Genomic DNA, 20,502 nt, shown 5'->3' with positions numbered 1-20,502 from the left:
TGGGTCTCTAGGAATAAAAGGGTTAATTGTATTTTGGATTCTCTTCAGTGGAGGACATGATGTCTCAAGCTGAGTTGTTGTGAGGTGAGGGATTAATGTTATTTATGATGGCTGTGCAGGTGAAAGATTATACATGTAATAATGATGGATGCACTCATCAACTCTATGCGTAATTAAGAATGAAAGGATTAAATCTATTTTTCACTGTATTCCAAGGTGGAGGATGTGATGAAGTTAAGTCTTCGCGAGGTAATGGGCAAAGCGGTGGCCGCCTACCCCCTCACCAAGCGTACTGACTGGGTGCTGCAGTGGCCGGGACAGATCGTGCTGGCTGCCAGTCAGATCCACTGGACTGCCGAAGTCACTCAGGTAAACACTGCATGCACAATAGTGTTCCTTATGTGAGTGTGTGTGTCTGTGTGTGGCTTCTTTTTTGTCTTTTTGTCTTTTTCTTTTTTTCTTCTGTTATCCTGGACACTGTCAAGCACTTTGCGTGCATTGCTTGAGAATTTTCAGATCCTTCGTAACAGATCATGCAGCTGCCAGATGAATAATAGTGGTTGTTTTGACTGCAAACACTTGTTGACATATTCACAAGTATGCCCAGGATAAGGATATATAATATGCATGCTTGTGGATTGCAGTTCCATGCTTCTATTTTCTTATTGGCCATGCACAAATTTCTTCACTAGTTTTGCATAGGATAAGCATATACATTCTTGTGGATTGCAGTGGCAGGTTGAGGTCATGCTAAACAGCTTTAAACAATTGTGTTCACTATTTCATGTACAGGCCATAGCCTACGGCGGGCTGAACGCATACCTGGCCAAAAGCAAGAAACAGGTGGAGGGAAGTGTAGAGCTGGTGCGAGGCAAGCTGAGCAAGATGAGCAGAATCACACTGGAGGCACTCATCGTCATTGACGTGCACGGTGAGTTATAGCATCTTGTCACCGCCGGTGAATGTTTGTGTGGCTGGTGGAGGGCAGTGTAGAGTAGCAAGATGTCGCGAATCACACTGGAGGCACTGATCGTCATTGACGTGCATGGTGAGTTATAGTATGTGGTCGCTTGCTCTGTGCACTGATGTGCATGGTGAGTTGTAGCATCTTGTCACTGCCGGTGAATGTTTGTATGGCTGGTGGAGGGCAGTGTAGGGCTTGTGCGAGGCAAACTGAGAGCAATGTTGTGAATCACATTCAGGTGCATGGTGAGTTCATGTCTGGTCACTGCTTGACAATTAAGAATTAAGGAAAGGGGTAAGAATAGACCAAGAAAGCCGCTTGAATTTTGATAAAAAATTGAATGTTCACACTTAATTGTTTTTGCTAGCGATAACTTTTTGTCTTGTGGATCAGCCAGCTACATTATTACTTTCAGAATGACCTCTGAGTATTATTTGCTTTGCCTTGCAGCTTGCGATGTGATCAACACACTGTACGGCCAGAACACCCACACAGCCCACAATTTCTCCTGGATCAGCCAGCTGCGTTATTACTTTGAGAATGAATACTGAGTACAGTGGAACCCCTCTTTGAAGATTTCAAAAAATCTGAGAAAATTGGGCCTTTAAATGGAGGGAATCTTAAAATGGGGGTACATTTACAGAAGTTTTGAACAGAAAATTTGAGGAAACAGTCTTAAAAGGGAGGTAGTCTTAAATTGGGGGCTCTTAAAAAGAAGTTTCCACTGTATTAGTAATTGCTTTGCCTTGCAGCTCGTGATGTCATCAACACACTGTACGGCCAGAACACCCAGACACCCAACGATTTCTTCTGGATCAGCCAGCTGCGGTATTACTTTGAGAAAGATGACGGAGTTTTATTTGCTTTGCCTTGCCTTTGCAGCTCGCGATGTGATCAACACACTGTACGGCCAGAACACTCAGACGCCTCACGATTTCTCCTGGATCAGCCAGCTGCGGTATTACTTTGAGAAAGATGACGGAGTTTTATTTGCTTTGCCTTGCAGCTCGCGATGTGATCAACACGCTGTATAGTCAGAACACCCAGACGCCTCACGATTTCTCCTGGATTAGCCAGCTGCGGTATTACTTTGAGAAAGATGATGGAGTTTTATTTGCTTTGCCTTGCAGCTCGCGATGTGATCAACACGCTGTATAGTCAGAACACCCAGACGCCCCACGATTTCTCGTGGATCAGCCAGCTGCGGTATTACTTTGAGAAAGACTCTGTGATGGTGCGCATGATCACCACCTCTGTCGCCTACGCCTACGAGTACCTGGGCAACACCGGACGACTGGTCATCACTCCTCTCACTGACCGCTGCTACAGGTAAAGGGGGGTAGGGGAAGGGAATTAAGGGAAGGGATGAGAGGAGGGGGAGTGTTTGGTGCATTTAGGGGGGTAGGAATGGCTTTCATTCAATGAAGTTGTAATCTTCTTGGTTTAAATTAAATTACATATTCTTACGCAACTCACATAGATAGCATTAACTTCAGTTAAAGTGCTAGGACACTGAACTACGCTTCACCCCAAAGGGGAAGCAACCCCCTAAAAAAGAACGGCATTGACCTATAACCCAAGCTATACAAGAGTCGAGGTCATACCGTCACGTGACCTATCACGCGTGACTCGACCGCCGCCTATGTTAGAAACTCACTCCTACTTCAGCCACCAAGTAGCTCGGACGCTTTTCACACTACGCTGCAGGCTTTTAGCCTACTGTCTTCTGGACAGTGTTTCACCCCGTCTACAGGTCCCTGCTTCTCATGCACAAGTTTGGGTGAGCTCGTTCTAATTTATTTGCTTTTGCTTGCGTTTCTTTCTTTCTCCGTTGTTCGGTCTGATTGTTGTTTATCAATATCATAACTCAGACTGGTTTTTGTCAGCAATGGCTGACAAGGAGAATTAGAAACCACAGACTAGTCAGTAGCTGCTGAGGTTTCTCCTTTTACGTTTCGCATAAAGAGAAAGGCAAAGGCACTACCATTTCCGTTCTTGACCCAGCTTCTCTAACTTTTGCGTCTGTTAAATAACCTTGTATGGTTGAAAACGACGTTAAACAACATATAAAGAAGAAAGAAAGAATGTCTGTTAAATTTTGGACCCTATGAATCCAATCATGCCAGTGCTGAAGCAGGTTAAATTTAGGTTACTTCAGCCAAGGCAAACGCAGTGGGAAAGAGATTACTTGTGTTAAAGATAGTTTGCTTCCCTTTTTGAGATGTTTTCGACCCAAATGTATAACATGTTGCCATTCGTCGAGTTTGCGCTCGCTCCCGGCGGGAGTGGGCGACGCAGTTTGTTGTCACGCATCGAGGTTCCGCCTTCATGCACAGTCTCTTCGGCTGACGTGCACGCAGAGGAGTGTGTTTACTTCATACGAGGAGCGTTCACGCTCTACAGGTTAGTCAGGTTCACCGGTAGCCAGGTTCTCTGGTGAAAGTGTTCCAGTTGGGCCGGAACTAGTAGCCCCCCCGCCGCGGCTGGGGGGTGAAAGTTTGACTTTCCCGGAGGCTATCGCTCTTTTTTAAGAGGCGGAACTCACGGGGGGTCAACACCGGACAACAAGTTGGGCCGGAACTAGTAGCTCCCCCGCTGAGGCTGGGGAGTGAAAGTTCGACTCTCCCGGAGGCTATCGCTCTTTTTAAGAGGCGGAACTCACGGGGGGTCGACACCGGACAACGAGACAGATGTACTCACGGGCAGACTTTTATGTCTCGGTGAATGTGTACATGTCTCAACTTCCTCCTTTTGGGCAGGAAGCTGCTTTCGGGCAGGCTTTGCACGGTTCTTCCGTTTTGCAATCAGCCTCGCCTGTGGTGGATCGTTTTAGTGACGCAGCTTGTCACAGCGAATTTCACGGTCCAGCCTCAGCAGATTCGGAGTTCGACGATTCTCACTCAGTTTCTGAGGAGGAAGTTGATGTCAAGTTGTCACTCAAACTTTAACCAGCTATGGTTACTGCAGCTCAGGTGTCTGCCAAGTACTTCGCTGAAGGGGTGACAGCTATGGCAAGCTCTGCGGCACCACCACCCTCAGTGGTGGGTGATTTCCGCCCTGCTTTAACGGAAGTTCAGGGATATCGTTTTAGCGAGTCTCCTTCTGTTGCTTACGAACTTTCCAAGGTGCTGGCTAGAACTTCGGGTTCTGAGAATAGCTTGCCTGTGGATACTGTGCCTTTACTGGCTGCACACGGTCAGGTTCCTGATGCTGCTCAGCCATGGTTTGCCTCAGACCAGTTACGGAAGCGAGCACTTCGTTTCATTCACGCAAGTTTGCTCTCTCCCGTCGTCATCACAGTCTTATTGAGACTTACGCTTTGCCGAGTGCACCGCTTCCGGTCACTCCGGAGTTGGCTAATCTCAGGGAAGATGTCTATAGTTTGGACAAAACATTGTGCTTACTCTGAAGGCGCATTACTTGGTTTGGATGAAACGGGAAGATACTCGTTGGAACTTGCGTCTCTTTCAGAGACACTTCTTCGATCTCTTTCGCGGTCGGTCGCGGGGTCGTTGAATCCTTTCGATTTTCGAAACGACTCTAGCGTGAAAGACGTCCTCATACTCCTGGCCTCTTTGGCTAAGGTTTCAGCCGGACAAATGTCAGTCGCGGCACGGTTGTACGCACATGCGGTTTACACACGCAGGGACGCTTTCTTGTCTGGCTCTAGAATTTGAACTTGTGGAAGTTTTCTCATATGTTTCTTCTTTTCTATAACTTCCTTTGTGGGCAGCGATGCGGCGTTGCTTTCGGTTGCGTCACCCGCTCAAGTAACGCTTCACTCGCTGAGCGATATCCGTAGGCCTAGGTTACACCAAGCCTAAGAACTTAGTTTATTCTTTTCTTCGTACTACGGAACCGCTTCCGGTTGCACCGTACTTGTCGATCATACAATCAGTCATCTTAAGGTTCATAGCAAGGAGAAACTGTCTGTTGTCAAGAACAATGATCTCCTGGCTGTGGAAGATCGTGGCCGCACTTCTTTCTATTATCGTCTTGGTACAAGACTTTGATTCGTTCTTTCCCTTGTGCGGTTTCGTACTCACGGGATGCCTTTGTGTTCTGTCGGCACACATATTCAAAGGGTTTAGCTTCGCTGTTCGTCTGGGAAAAGGCCTCGGCCGACAGTATTGTTCTGTCGGTGAGACTTAAATCTCTTCCTTGCTCGAGGGTTTTCTTTGCGAATCCTCCTCTTTGCACGCGGGCTCTTTAACAGAGAGAATCTCACAGCAAAAGGAAAAGCCCACGGCAGGCCTCGGCTTTTCTTATCAGAGAAAAGCGCTAAGCTGGCCTTTCTCAGCTTTGGTTTATCTTCTTCTCGGCGTGGCACGGTGCCAAAAGTTAATACCCACCACTTTATCTCCTCGAGGCGATTTAGCGGTAGGGTTCAGTGGGCAAACAATAGCACGCTTTCTTGCATACTCTTGGCACTTGTCAACTGGAGTATTAGCGTTCGGCCACTCTTCTCTCTGCCTCTGTGTTTTCCCACAGCGGCTGGAGGGGCGATTAGGACTCTCACTTTATTGAGGGAGGCACTGGGGCCCTTCCTGTTGGGTCACTTATATAGATCGTGCCTATGTTTACTTCCACCTTCGGATATACAAAATAGATCGGAAGTGGCTACTTTTTATTTAATTCAGATCTTCGGGGCTCTGGTTTCGTTTTCTAAGCAATCAAATGAAGAGCCGGAACATGTTAGTGTCTTTTCTTGACTGGTTCACAGACACAACCAATCTTTGGATTCTCACACCACTGCTCATACAGGGCGTTCCCGTTGGTTCTCTCTCCACCAGGGAAGCAGTTCTGTCTCTTGTGGAATTCTTTCCCCTTGTCAGGGGATAACATGTGTTGATTCAATCAGACAACACCACAGTGGTCTTTTATCTCAATAAGCAGGGGGTGGCATCTCGCTCCCTATCACTGCCACAGCGAGCATGCGAGGTTTTGATGTGGCTTTTACCACCACGAAATCTTATTAGCAGGGAGGTACCTTTCTGAGAGGCTCTAGGTCTTGGCAGACTCTAGTCAGCCGGCCAGGAATGTCCACTTGGATTGGACTCTATCTCGCTACACGCTTCTACTCCTTCTGGTGAATTTGGAGAAGCCGCTGGTAGAAGTTTTGCCTCTCGGTACTATCACCTTCTGCTAAATGTTCGTCTCCCCGTTCCCGGATAATACTCTCAATTTTACTTTGAGCGGCCTGTTGGTCGCACATTATGGGCCCACTCAATCTTGGTTGCCAGTCCTTTAGGCTGGCAAGAGGGCGCCGTTTTTGTTTTTTTACACTCGAGCCACACGGGTGTCTACTGTACGGGAATCATTGAGACGCTCAGGGGCTTCTGCCTCAACTCTGGATTTGGTCTAGAGATTTCATAGGGGTTCAGCGTCTTCGTTTTTGTGTCACTTTGACTGGCTTGGAACAATTGGCGTACTATTAACGGAAAGAACTCCACTTCTCTCCGTTCAATGCGGGTGGCGAACCACCTATCCTGGCTTTCCGAATTCTCTCCCACGTCTCTGAATTAAGACTTTATGCGATATCAGTTGCACTGACACAGCTAGGTCGCAACATTTTTTCACTTGGGTTCTTTTTAGCCAGCGTGATTAAGGGAACCTCCCTTTGGTTTGCTGAAAGCAAATCTCCAGTCCAGGCTTGGGATTCGCTCCCAGTTTCGGAGTTTTTGAGTTCGGATTGTTTAATCCTTGACAAATTAGCCTTGTTATTCTAAATACGGGAAGCCGTCATACTTACTCTAGTAGCTTCTGAGAGAAGTGCGAGTAAGTGCATTTTCTGTCTGGTTTTTGCTTTAGACATCTCTTTGGAGAAAGACTGATCTATAGCGCTTAGGTTTAATTCAAAATTTCTGACAAATAAGCAGAAACAGGAGTAACCAGATCCGATAATACAATTCTACCAATTTGCAATATTTTGGCTCTGCTAGAGCCATATTTAACCAATTTCGAGCTTAAATATATTTCTGACTCGCTTGACTAGTGGCCCCCTTCATCCCCTCCTTCCTCGTCCTGATATGGCTCTGCGTAGTCGGCTGGACGTTAAGCAACAAATAAACAAACAAACTGATCTGTTTAGATCACCAGAACAAAGGCTTTTGTTTATTTCCATCAACACTTCTAGAGGCAATGATTTAGTGAAGTCAACTTTTAGCTAAATGGACTGCCACATTGATTAGGCATGCCTACAGTGGTGGCAGGGAAAAGGGGGGGGGCAGTCAGTCCTCCCTTTTCAGGCAGCACGGGCTCAAGAGGTCAGAGTGTATAGGCCTCTTCTTTATCTGTTCTCAAGTCTGAGAGACTTACATAAGTCATGAATGCAGCTTATTGACCGTTCAAGGACGTAGTCATGAGTTTTCTATCGGCGGGGTATTTTAAGTACCCGCTGTTTTAATACACATCTACTAGACATCTTCTGCAGAAGATGTCTTTTTATGTGTTCCTGGGAACGTATCTGGTGCTCGGCAGAACAGTAATTTCGGTTTGCCAGCTATTGTAGCTACAGGCCAGATACTTGCAAGATGTTAACTGAGTTCATTTGCCCACCACCTAAATTAGCAATCTGCTATCTATGTGAGTTGGGTAAGAATATGTAATTTAATATAAAATTTCAAAAATAAATTTTTATTTAATTAATATACTTACCAACTCACATATTGGATTCCCTCCCAGCCTGCCCCGCAAATTTTTTAAGGGGTTATATGTTTCAATACGGAATGAGTTTCACCGGTATACATCCTGCGCAGGCGCAGTACACCGGTAGTGTAAATAATCACCAAGGACCATGCCTTATATGGCATACGGTTTTTGTTTCAGAGTTATTTCCCCACGTTGCCATGTAAGAGTGCTTCCATGTCTTATCACAAAACGAAGTTATTGCTTAGGGTTTCCCTAAAAATGAACAGATCACTTCAGTAGGAGTGAGTTTCTAACATAGGCGGCGGTCGAGTCACGCGTGATAGGTCACGTGACGGTATGACCTCGACTCTTGTATAGCTTGGGTTATAGGTCAATGCCGTTCTTTTTTAGGGGGTTGCTTCCCCTTTGGGGTGAAGCGTAGTTCAGTGTCCTAGCACTTTAACTGAAGTTAATGCTATCTATGTGAGTTGGTAAGTATATTAATTAAATCAAAATTTATTTTTGAAATTTTATATTTAAGAGAAGGCTTACTCCAATCTTTGTTCTTGATTTGTCACATTGTGTGAGTGAGGAAGTGTATGGATGCTTCACGTAAGCAGATCTTTTGCTCGAGTCCTCTTTTCTGAAGGATAACAAACTGCAACCGAATCCTTTCATTAGAATTAAAATTGACCAGTTTATTTCGTTTCCTCAACAGTTACATGCCCCTCCCTCCTCTCCTCACAGAGGAGTTCAAGATATATAAGAGAGCTTTGTGAGGGGTCCAAAATATCTAAGAGAGCTTTGCTACTTTGGTCTAGCACTTACAATGTGAATGTGTTTGTGTTGACAGAACACTGATGGGAGCGTTACTGTTGAACCTCGGGGGTGCACCTGAGGGCCCGGCTGGCACTGGCAAGACTGAAACCTCCAAGGACCTGGCCAAGGCTGTCGCTAAACAGGTCTGATTGTGTGTTAGTGTTTGTATGTGTGCCCATGTGTGAATACCTGCGTTTGTTAGCATGGTGTATGTATATCTATTGATGCCCAAAGTGTCTTGCCCATGACTATGTCTGACTGACTGACCGACTACCGACTGACTGACTGACTGATTTATTGATTGGTTGATTAATTGATTGAAAGTCATATTTGTTCCTAGCTGTCCTGCCAGTGGCAATATTTACACATTCATATTATTTCCTGATTTGTTGAGTCGTTTTTTCTTTTACTGGGATGGTTCTGTAACTTTACTGTCCAGCCACAGCCGTGTTATTGGACACAAGGGTTTACTTACTTATTTATTATATTCATTGTTCATTATATTTCATTCGTTATTTCGTTATTTCTTTCTTTTTTTTTCTTCACACTGCTTATTGTTGCTGATGTGTTGTGTGCAGTGTGTGGTGTTCAACTGCTCTGACGGCCTGGACTACAAGGCTATGGGGAAGTTCTTCAAGGGTCTGGCACAGTCGGGGGCCTGGGCCTGCTTTGATGAGTTCAACAGGATTGAGCTGGAGGTAACGTTTTTGGTCAGGAGAGAAAGTACAGTTGCACCTGCGATGAAAGTACACCCTTGGGACCGGCCCAAAAGTGTCCCTACATCGCAAGTGGTCTGTCATGACAGGTATATTTTGGTCAAGACAAAGGGACCTCAAAAGGTGTCCTTTATTGAGAGATATCCGTATCGGGGGGGGGGGGGGGGACATCGCAAGCTACCTGTTTACAGTTGCACCTGCAATGTGAGGCTCCTTGGATGAGGGGACACCTCACAATAAAGGACACTTGTTGTCCCTTTGTCTATTATCTTGACTATATAATATGCTTGCCATGACAGGACTTGTGCAGTTTATAAGGACACTTCTGCCTGATCCCAAGGGTACACTTTCATTGCAGCTACCTCTCTGTATGGAGCTTTTTTTCTTTTTTTTCTCCATTTTTCATTACTTTATTGTCCCATCGCTGGGAAATTCGGGTCGCTTCCTCCCAGTGGAAAGCTAGCAGCAACGGAGTCGCGCTACCCAGGTGTCTGCGTGTTTAGGTGTATTCAGCCACCTGCACTTATGGCAGAATGACCAAGGTCTTTTACGTGCCATTGTGATGACACGGGGGTGGGACATGGCTTCCGTCTCTGGGTCTGCACATAAAGTTGACCCGTGTCCGTCCCGGCCCGAATTCGAACCTGCGACCTTCCGATCACAAGTCCAGTGCACTACCAACTGAGCTACCGGGCTACCGAGCAGTGCTAATTTCAGTTTTGTCAGTGGGGAACACTTTCACAGAGGGAAAGGCAGCATAGAGACTTGCACAAGTCAGGATTTGGTTGTGGAAATGTTGCCTGAACAAACAGAGTGAACAAATACAACAACACTTTTGCAACATTGTACCAACAAAACACCTTGCGTGCTTGCTTGCTTTCTTTTATTTTAATTTTTTTCTTTCTTGTCCTTTCTCTTACAATAAGATTTCTGTGTGCAGGTGTTGTCTGTGATTGCGCAACAAGTGCAGACCATCCAGCGTGCCATCGCTGAGCAGCGCCAGACGTTTGTGTTTGAAGGCACGGAGATTTCTCTGGACCCTACCTGCACCATATTCATCACCATGAACCCTGGCTACGCCGGTCGGGCTGAGCTGCCTGACAACCTCAAGGTGTGTTTGTGGAAATTGCTTTGGGTTCTGATAACTGTTAAAAAGGCAGGGGTTATCTTTTACCACTGGTATGTCATCCACATAGAGTGCAATCCTTTTGATAGTAAAATTCCTCAGAACAAGTATTTTATTGAGGGGATAGTGCAGAAAACACAGAACAGAGCTAACTCTCACTAGGAATTGTTAGTCTCACGGTCATTTGCATGATTTCAGCTGGCACAGATCGCTGACAACATGTGGAGACACACTACCTGCTAGTGCTAGTGATTAGCCTACAATGTCTGATTTAGTTTGCCTCAGTGTTTCCAAGAAAAGGCAACTCTTCCATAACCCTAAAATCTTGACCGAGTTATTTCCAAACATAATCTTTGAAGGTGTTTCAGGTGAGATGACGATGATGATTGTTTCAGGTGTTGTTCCGTACCGTGGCGATGATGGTGCCAGACTATGCCATGATCGGCGAGATCTCACTCTACTCCATGGGCTTTGTGGACGCTAGATCCCTTGCCGGCAAGATTGTGGCCACCTACAGACTCTGCTCTGAGCTGGTAATTTACTTGTTGCTCTGTCATTCATGATTTTGTTTGTATGAAGAGTTTGTGCAGGATGTGAAAGTTGGTTTGACTGGTTAGATGGTTAGATACAGAGATTTTGAACTTTTTCTTTTTTTTTCTTTGCCATTTTTTCTGTATTTTGCTTTATATATATTATTTCTTGCTTTCTGACTTTCTTTCTTTCTTCCTTGCTTACTGACTTTCTTTCTTTCTTTCTTTCTCCCTTCCTTTCTTTCTGTTTTTTTCCCTGCCTAAATTAGGCAAAGGTTTAGAACTTTTATAATGATGCATGTGTTAACAGCACAGCAGAACGGCCAGCATGTATAAAAAGAGGTCAGATGGTGTTTAGCCATGGCTAAACCAAAACTTACTATGTGCAGCTGTCGTCACAACACCACTATGATTACGGCATGAGGGCGGTGAAGTCGGTGCTGACAGCTGCGGGAAGCCTGAAACTGATGTACCCTGACCAGCGGGAAGACGTCCTGGTGCTACGCTCCATCAAAGACGTCAATCTACCCAAGGTAATACACCGCTGACTTTTCAGTCTCTGCTTGAGTTTCTTTGTCATCTATAAGCCATGCAACCATAATTAAAGATCCACTTTGATCTGAAACTGAAAGGAAGGTTAGGTATACCTAAACTCGCTGGAGCTTTCTGTTTTTTCCCCCTTTGTTAACGTAAGAAATCTTGAGTAAAACCATGCTTTGGACTAATTTCACTATTTTAATTTTTTTCGAAGGTCTAGATCTGGTACCTCAAAAAGTTGGAAAATTGAACACCAGACAAATTTAGAAGAATGCATCTTGTGTTATGTACTGGAATCCCCCTTTTAAAGCCCCGCTGATTGATGATTTGCCCTTGTTTTGCAACTGTGTTTTCTCAGGTTTTCTTTCCAAAAGTCTGCAAGTCTTCCTTCATTTTAACACTTCTTCTCAAATTCCCAGTAGTCTTGCAGCTTAGATGATCCGATACTTGTTTTCAGTTCTTGTCCCACGACATCCCACTGTTTGAAGGCATCATCTCGGATCTGTTCCCTGGTGTGGAGTTACCGAAGCCGGACTACGCTTACCTGGAAGCTGCACTGAAAGAGAAAATGGCTGAGGCGAACCTACAGTGTGTGCCCTGGTTCATGACCAAAATATTACAGGTGGGTTCTGTGCTCTCTGGAGAGAGAGGTAGGGGGAGGGGGTGTCAATGTGTTGCATCCAACATTACCTCAGACATCAGAGTTTACAGACTCAGACTCAGTCTCAGAACTTTATTACAAAAGGAAAAAGGTTTTAGGCAAAGCCTATTCTTCCAACCTGTCCTTTATATAACACATAAAGACAGACGCACATTAAAAATATAAATTCAATCATATAAAATACAGAAATACATTGTACAGAATGCATCACAATGTGCATTTAAGGAATTACATAAGGAGAACTCAAAAAATTACAAAATTACATTGACATAGTTATACCTTTCATTTGGGAATAAGTTACAAGGAAAGCGAGCATGTTGTCACCTCACGGCAACTTTTTCTGTCAGTGATTAATCTTTTTAACTGTTTTTCTTTTGAAAAATGAACTATTTTGTTCATCGACTCCTTTGTGTGTGTGAGTTGTGGTGTGGTGTGGTGTGTTGTGTTGTGTTATGTTGTGTTGTGTTGTGTTGTGTTGTGTTGTGTTGTGTGTGGGTCACTCTACGTGTGTGTGTCTTAACTGTTTATGTGTAATTGTGAATGTGTGTGCGTGCCTGCATGTTAGTAGCATGTGCATTTGTTCATAACCAAACCATTTTTTCCGCTTGACGTGTTTCAGATCTACGACATGATCTTGGTGAGACACGGTCTGATGATAGTGGGCGACCCCATCGGAGGAAAGACATCAGCGTTCAGGACGCTGGCCAAAGCTCTCGGAGTACTGAAGGAGAAACAACAGATGGATGAGAACAGGGTGAGAGACTGCAATACATGTACAGTGTTGCCTCTGACAAGAGGACACCCTTTAGACCAGCAAAAAGTGTCCTTACATTGAAGATGTCTTCTCATAGCAGGTACACTCTTAGTCAAGGTTATGGACCGAGGGACAACAAAAGGAGTCTTTGTTAGGAGTTGTTCTCTCATCTGAAGGAAATCACACCACCTATACATGTACTACTGTAGCATAATCGAGCATAGCAAAATGATACCATATCTTACCTCACACGAGCAGGCAACCACATTACGCCTCACCAGGGTAATGGGACACAACGTCACACAGTAACACCTCTACGTTTTCATAGCACATCATCACACCACATACCATGCCATACATCACAGCACAACACAACACAAAACAGTAGTTAGAGTTTGTCAGGTTACTTTCTTCTATACAGGCCCACTGCATGGAGGTGACACAGGCTATAGTATTACTATTAAAGATGGATTCTTGATCATTGAACTGTGAATGCCACACTTCGTCGTTTGAAAGAGGTTCGGTCAGTCTGTTTGTTTGTTCGTTCATAGGCTGAAACTCCCACGGCTTTTACGTGTATGACCGTTTTTACCCCGCCATTTAGGCAGCCATACGCCGCTTTCGGAGGAAGCATGCTGGGTATTTTCGTGTTTCTATAACCCACCGAACTCTGACATGGATTACAGGATCTTTTTCGTGCGCACTTGGTCTTGTGCTTGCGTGTACACACGGGGGTGTTCGGACACCGAGGAGAGTCTGCACACAAAGTTGACTCTGAGAAATAAATCTCTCGCCGAACGTGGGGACGAACTCACACTGACAGCGGCCAACTGGATACAAATCCAGCGCGCTACCGACTGAGCTACATCCCCGCCCGGTTCGGTCAGTCAAAAATACCTGTCTTTTTTTCTTTAATGCCTGGTGGAGATGAGTTACACAAGGAGGCATGGCTAACATACTGACATCACTGCCACACTGTAAGGCAACACCATTCCATACCTTTCGTCACTGAAGCACACAACCACATTATACAGTCTCAAAAGCACAATATGATACAATGCAAAACAAAAAGATTACCTCAACATATAGCACTCTTACAGTGGAATAAACTTTCCAGGCTAGGCTAAACTCAAAGATCTTGCTGCAAAAACCTGATTCTTTCTCGTTGTGCAGGTGGTGGTCAGTATTATCAACCCCAAGGCCATCACCATGGGTCAGCTGTACGGCCGCTTTGACCCCGTCTCCCATGAGTGGACTGATGGTATGTATGTGACTTGTACGGGCCTGGCTCTGATCATGGATATATTACAGTGAATATGTTTTTATGACTATGTTTATATTCTAATTATTATTTGCCTGTTGTGTATCTTAACACTTTTTTGAATTGTATATCAGCAAACATAGAATTACCATTGACGTAACCTTTTTTGATTCATGGATCCAAAAGAATCTTGAAAATTGTCATTTTGAGAAAGGCAAGAGTCGTTATCCTCAAAAATCAGAAGTAAAGGGGAGAAAACTACAAGAATGAAACTGAGCGATTGTTGAGAATGACATGATGCAGACCTGTGCACATCTACGTTTTTTCCGTCATTTCTCCAATTTTTATATGCAGAATAGGGTGCTACGGATTTTTAATTAAAATTCCGAAATTCCGATATTTTACTCAACAACAACAAAAGTGTACTTTTTTTCTGTTTTAAGATGTTTTGACCAATTAGTTGGCCGCTGCGCTGAAAAGACGTTTTCCGATTTACCGGAATAGCGTGTTCTCAGTCTTTGTTCTTAGACTTAGTTCGTCCAGTGGCAACTTGTGATTGAAGTGAAACATGGACAAGAAAAAAAGAGTGCGAGATTCAGATAGTGAAGAGGAGACACAAGGTCTGTCACCAAAGAAGAAGAAAACGGCACAACAGTGCTGGAAGTCCACTTATTCTCAGCCAGTTTTTCCAGTGTTTGTGTGCTTTGTGAGCAGAATTATGTCTTGAACTGTCGTTACAGCTTACTACTGAAACATTTTAAAAACTACTGAAATTTGGTTTGTTTACTACTGATGAGCGTTTTGAGTGTGCACAGGTCTGCATGATGGATTCTTTTATTGATGAGTTTTTTCAACTAAGTCTTTTCTATTTTTTGATTTTTTGTTTTGTTTCATAACTGTTTGTCTGTCTGTTCACTTTTAAAGACCGTGGGGTTGATACTTGTGAATGAATTGTTTTGGGCCCCCCCAAAAAAATAGGTGTGGTTACGGTAACATAGCCAAAAAAAAATAGGGTAGGAAGGTGGGCAATCACTTTTTTTTTTTAAAACTTTTTTTTTCTAATGTGTACAAATTAAACCTACTTGACAGGGAAATAAGTGTGCGACTCGGGCGCTTTAGCTTTCATTGCGTTTTCTGCACTCGGTTTTTTTGGTTTTTTTGACAAATGTAATAAAAAGTTTTAGGGTCGGCCCCTAAAAATAGGGTAGGTCGGGTTACCGTAACCACACCTATTTTTTTTTTAGGCCTTGTCAAAAATTAAACATTTCTTGTTTTTTGATTGTGGATTTGGGAACACTGGCAGTCTTGTCTGTTTTCATTGTTTTCTTTCATTAGGGAATCAGATGAGAGAAAAGAGAAACTTTTGAGAACTTTTAAAAGGTATTTATTGCCCTGTGAGATTTTTTTCTGCAGGATCTCTCAATGGTCATTACATGTATAGCATGTAATGATGAGAAGTAAGAGGTTGCAGGGTAAGCCAACCTATGATCCCATTACCTTGTTGACATCTACAGGTGTGCTGGCCAACACGTTCCGTGAGCACGCCTCCAGTACGTCAGACGACAGGAAGTGGATCATCTTTGACGGCCCTGTGGACGCTGTCTGGATCGAGAACATGAACACCGTGCTGGATGACAACAAGAAGGTAACAATACAGTGGTACCTGTGGCGAAAAGACTAGCCAAACATTGCAAGTGTCTTTTCAAGATGTAATAAACAAAGGGAAGTAAGCGCTCTAAATACATGTGTAATAGAGGGAGAGTTGCGCGGAACCAGTCTCCTAGCACCTGAGGGAATCACTAGCATTGAAATGAACAAGTGACTTTCATACTTTTTTATGGGCCGAAACTTGTGTTTTTTGCACAAGTGGGTTTCTACGTGTATGACCACTTTTACCTCGCCATTTGGGCAGCCCTACTCCGCTTTCGGGGGACACCCAGGATAAAATGTATTTCATTCAGAAATAATTCCTGATTTTGTTTTCTGCGTGTTTCAGCTGTGCCTGATGAGTGGTGAGATCATTCAGATGAGCAACAAGCAGAACATGATCTTCGAGCCGCAGGATTTGGAACAGGCCTCACCAGCTACTGTCAGCAGGTATTTCCGTCATATTTTAACATTAAAAAATAGCGCTTGAGTTTGAAAATTACGTAGGGCTGGATTAAATAAACCTGGCGCATTCACATTAAGTACGAATCCTAAAATAAGTATCATCATTTTGTTTTGAATTGAGGTAGATTTCGGGTACAATTTAACTTTGTTGAGATGTTGACGCTGGAGTTAATACAGCTTTGAGCCTTGTGAAAAGAAGTGTTTTGGTTTTAAAAATCAAAAACATAGTGTTTTTTTATGGGAAATCTTGATTTTAACTAATCCTATCGATAAAGACATACAAGTAAGGAATTTAGACAATACAGAACAGACCCCCCCCCCCCCCCCCCCCCCCGATTAAGATCTCCAGAAATCTAAAATAAATCAGGTCTTAAAAAGGAGGGAGTTTTAAAAAAGAGGTAACTGTACAGAGATCAGGATCTTTTTCTTATGAAGAGAAAATGTGAAAAAACAAGGTCTTAAAAGGGAGGAAGTCTTTAAGGGTGTTCTTCTTCTTCTGCTTTCGTGGGCTGAAACTCCCACGTACACTCGTGTTTTTTGCATGAGTGGAGTTTTACGTGTATGACCGTTTTTTACCCCGCCATTTAGGCAGCCATACGCCTTTTTTCGGAGGAAGCATGCTGGGTATTTTCGTGTTTCTATAACCCACCGAACTCTGACATGGATTACAGGATCTTTTTCGTGCGCACTTGGTCTTGTGCTTGCGTGTACACACGGGGGTGTTCGGACACCGAGGAGAGTCTGCACACAAAGTTGACTCTGAGAAATAAATCGCTGACAGCGGCCAACTGGATACAAATCCAGCTCACTACCGACTGAGCTACATCCCCGCCCCATTGGGGGTTCTTAAAGGGGGGTTCTACTGTAATACGGAAATGAGTTGTGCTTGATGGATGTTGTGTTTTGTACCACCACTCAGATGCGGGATGATCTACATGGACCCGCTACAGCTAGGCTGGGAGCCGCTGGTCACATCATGGCTACAGACACGCCTGCCTGACTTCCTTACCACGGAGCAGAGAGATACTATCAGGGTATGTCGATCAACCCCCTCTGTTCTGATTCAGCAGGATTTGCTTCATGTATACAAAATAAAACAGATCTGAATTCAGTTCAATCCCTTGACCAAGGAACAGGTTTTGGCTTGGGGAAGCTTGGAATTAAAACACAGAATAAAGCATTTGCATGTGACTTCCATTGTTGTTTCAGTCATGCACGGACTCAATATTTTAAGACTTCCAAATTAGAGAGTCTATCGATAGAAAATCTCAGAAAGCTATCTTAAAAGGGGGAGTCTTAAATTGGGGGTGTGTGGGGGGGTGTGGTCTTAAAACAGGTGTTAAACTGTATTTATTTTATTTTATCGAAGTTGTTCAGCTTACATATCGGAGAGTTAAGTGGCCTGCACAAACCGAATCTTGAGGCAGTGCATCAGAAACAACAGTGGAAGTCATATGAAATGCTTCATTCTCTGTCTTGAATTCTCCACGCCCAAATTTTGTTCCTTGGTCAAGGGACAGAACTGAACTCTAAATTCAGATCCTTGTTTATTTTTACTCAAAGGTTTCTGCTCGTGCAACAGCACCGTAATTTTTGGGTGAATATCATATGTTAGGTACTGACTGTTTAGTTGTTTTAGTTTTGATTTTCTGGATCTTACTATGTCACTGTACTCGATAGTGAATTTGTTTAAAAAATCCATTTGTTTAATGTTTTTTGACGTCGGAAGAGATGATCTTTTTTTAAATCCTGTTCTTTCAAGATAAATACCAAGACTTCATTCTTAGAACATAATAATTGTAATGTTGTGTTTGTCGTGTGCAGATGCTGTTTGAGTGGATTCTGCCCCCATCCCTGCACTTTGTGGGGAAATACTGCCATCACATACTGTCCTGTCATCCCATGCATTTCACTGCCTCTGCTCTCAAGCTGTACGAGTGTCTCATGGAGGATGTCAAGTAAGTACAGTAGAGACAAATTATGTGTCAAGACGTGTGTGGTGTCTGTCTTCTTCTTGTCGATCGCCTTTTTACACTCGGATTCCAACTCTTGAGATGAAGCTGGTGGTCTTCTGCAGAGCCTCCACGGGTCCATACAGCTTGCCTTGGAGAGGCGTCGGCCTGAGCCAAGTTTCACTCCTCAGGGGCTGGAGGTTCCTTCAGTCCTGTAGGATGTGGGTTGTATATGTGTGTTTCGGTGTGTGTGAGTCTGTCAGTGGGCTTTTTCATGTTGTGGGGGATGTTTGGCATGCAAGCATCTCTAATTGTGTACCGTCGAACCTGCCATGGTATTGATTGCTCCGAGAGAGAACAAAGTTTCAGGGGGATTTTGTATACCTCCCATGATCTTCTGTCCATCCTTTTTTTCAAATCTGCAGGCATTAATGTACGCTCATCACTATGTGAGTTCGCAGTTCACAAACTCCACTTTCTCTTTTCTTCAGGAAACTTGGCAAGGAAGATGATGACGATGACGAGTTCCTAGAGGAAGAGGAAGAAATGGACGAAGAGTCGGCACCAGACCCCATGGCCAAAGCCATGTCCAATTCGGACAAGGCTATGCAAGAAGAACAGACAGCAATGCTGGTTGCCCATTTCTTCTTTGCCATCGTCTGGTCCGTCGGCGCCACCTTGGACACCAGCTCTCGTCTCAAGTTTGACGAGTTCTTCAGGGGGCTGTGTGAGATGGAGGGAGCTAAGGCGAAATATCCCAGGTAAGAGAAGGGAATCATAGCTAGATGAAGAGATGTTGGAACAGAGGGGTGTTGCAATGGAAGATAGTGAAACAGGGTGTAAAACATGTATTTTTTACAAGTAAAATGACTATTTCTAAGAATACTCACCTCAATTTAACTAATAGGAGTTACCTTACTTACGAGTGCTAGACTGAGAAGCGTCCTATGTTACCAGTACTAGACTGTAAACAAGGTCGCTAACTCTAGATTTCCGTCGGTATACCATTTAGGGGAGTAGTCTCCCTTTGTCGGTAGTACCTCTCTGCGCATGTGCCAATGCCCATAATCCCCAGTTTCAATTCGAAGCTATTAAGTCAATAGCGGGGTTGGCGGGAGGGTCTCTGGTTAAATTGAGGTGAGTATTCTTAGAAATAGTCATTTTACTTGTAAAAAATACATATTTCTTTCGAATACATCACCTCAATTTAACTAATAGGAGAATAGATAACAGGCTGGAGGGTTGACTTTCGATCGGTAATCTAGTGTCACCTCACCCGACTCAGCCCATTTGTCCGGAATCCCCCCTGTAAAATCGGGGGAAGAAAAGGATAGATCATCGGACTGAGAAGCAAGAAATCCTGAGTCGGGCGAGTGGCAAGTTGCATTGTTGCCACTGTGTCAACTTGCTCCAGAAAGGGACAATCGAAAGAAAGTCCCACCTGTCAATGTAGAGCTGGTTTCTACTCGATGGTCGTTACTATTCCTCTGATCACTTGTCTTTATCAATGTTGGGTTATGGTTATGACTTGCCATTATGCGCCTTGAGCGACCCAACTCCCCAGCAACGTAAAGTTCTGCAGGCGGATCAGGTGAACGACCTAAAAGATGAGGAATGGTCAGAGATAACAATTCCTCTAATACCTTGAACTTATCACCAAGGTGCGTCTCTGCGACTGATCCTCCATTTAAGGGAGATTGACGTTTCCAGAGATCCTGTAGAATTCTGGTCTGAGGCACCACTTTCCATGGCAAACAATTGTGCCAGTCGCATGAATGAATATATATATATCCTCTCTGAATTTACCTCTCTAATGAGGATGGTAGGCACAGATACCAGTGTAAATTCAGGCTGACTTAGCTGTTCCTCCTGCGTGACAGGAAGTAAGCGCAAGTGCGCTCAGCAGTACGGTCACTGTCTGCACCTTTCCTGTGCCTGTCTCAACGCATGTGGGGGCTATAAGCCTACCCTTAATGGTTATAGGTACCATTTGTCCTAGAATAGCCAGTGAAAGACAGCCAGCTGTATTGCCTTTACCCAAGGGGAAAACCTGCTTCTTACTTTGAAATTCCACACTTATAGCGTGAGGGGGTCCCCAGTGACCATGGGCATCTCCGAGCCCTTATTGGCTGCATGACCGCTCTTGTCTTACTCAAGAGGGTGCCATGCCTGGCATGCAACTCACTGAGAGGTCCCATTTGTGATTTCAGCAGGACCGTTTTCTGGCTTGATCAGCCAGGTCCTTGATCTAGGTTTTCTGTAAACATGGTTGTAGGTGGCATCTGCTGGGTTGTCTGCCCAGCATAGGTTTTGTGGGTTCTGGGACACTCCAGATTTCTGTAGAGCTCACAAGTTCTTAGATGACTATGCAGTGATGATCTCCGGCCTATGGCCGAAGGTGCACTATCTTGGGCTGATGCAAAGTTCTGCCCCCTGGTAG

At 44.3% G+C, this 20,502-nt stretch overlaps 1 protein-coding gene across 1 annotated transcript in view; it reads left to right on the top strand.

Moving 5' to 3' along the window:
* Positions 1-20,502, top strand: part of LOC138964250 (dynein axonemal heavy chain 3-like) — a 210,795-nt gene that overhangs the window by 99,744 nt on the left and 90,549 nt on the right. Inside the window, exons 26-41 of the mRNA XM_070336152.1 lie at positions 217-369; positions 793-931; positions 2,095-2,293; positions 8,448-8,556; positions 8,992-9,111; positions 10,070-10,240; positions 10,651-10,788; positions 11,175-11,318; positions 11,780-11,944; positions 12,603-12,737; positions 13,911-13,998; positions 15,513-15,643; positions 15,995-16,095; positions 17,030-17,144; positions 17,935-18,068; positions 18,554-18,823. Of these exons, the coding sequence (XP_070192253.1) occupies positions 217-369; positions 793-931; positions 2,095-2,293; positions 8,448-8,556; positions 8,992-9,111; positions 10,070-10,240; positions 10,651-10,788; positions 11,175-11,318; positions 11,780-11,944; positions 12,603-12,737; positions 13,911-13,998; positions 15,513-15,643; positions 15,995-16,095; positions 17,030-17,144; positions 17,935-18,068; positions 18,554-18,823 (2,312 nt within the window). The remainder of the gene's footprint in view (positions 1-216; positions 370-792; positions 932-2,094; positions 2,294-8,447; positions 8,557-8,991; positions 9,112-10,069; positions 10,241-10,650; positions 10,789-11,174; positions 11,319-11,779; positions 11,945-12,602; positions 12,738-13,910; positions 13,999-15,512; positions 15,644-15,994; positions 16,096-17,029; positions 17,145-17,934; positions 18,069-18,553; positions 18,824-20,502) is intronic.

This window comes from Littorina saxatilis, linkage group LG4 (genome assembly GCF_037325665.1).
Source record: "Littorina saxatilis isolate snail1 linkage group LG4, US_GU_Lsax_2.0, whole genome shotgun sequence".
Classification (NCBI taxonomy): Eukaryota; Metazoa; Mollusca; class Gastropoda; order Littorinimorpha; family Littorinidae; genus Littorina; species Littorina saxatilis.
Note: the sequence above shows the minus strand (reverse complement) of the source record. Positions and strands in the feature narration are given on the sequence as shown.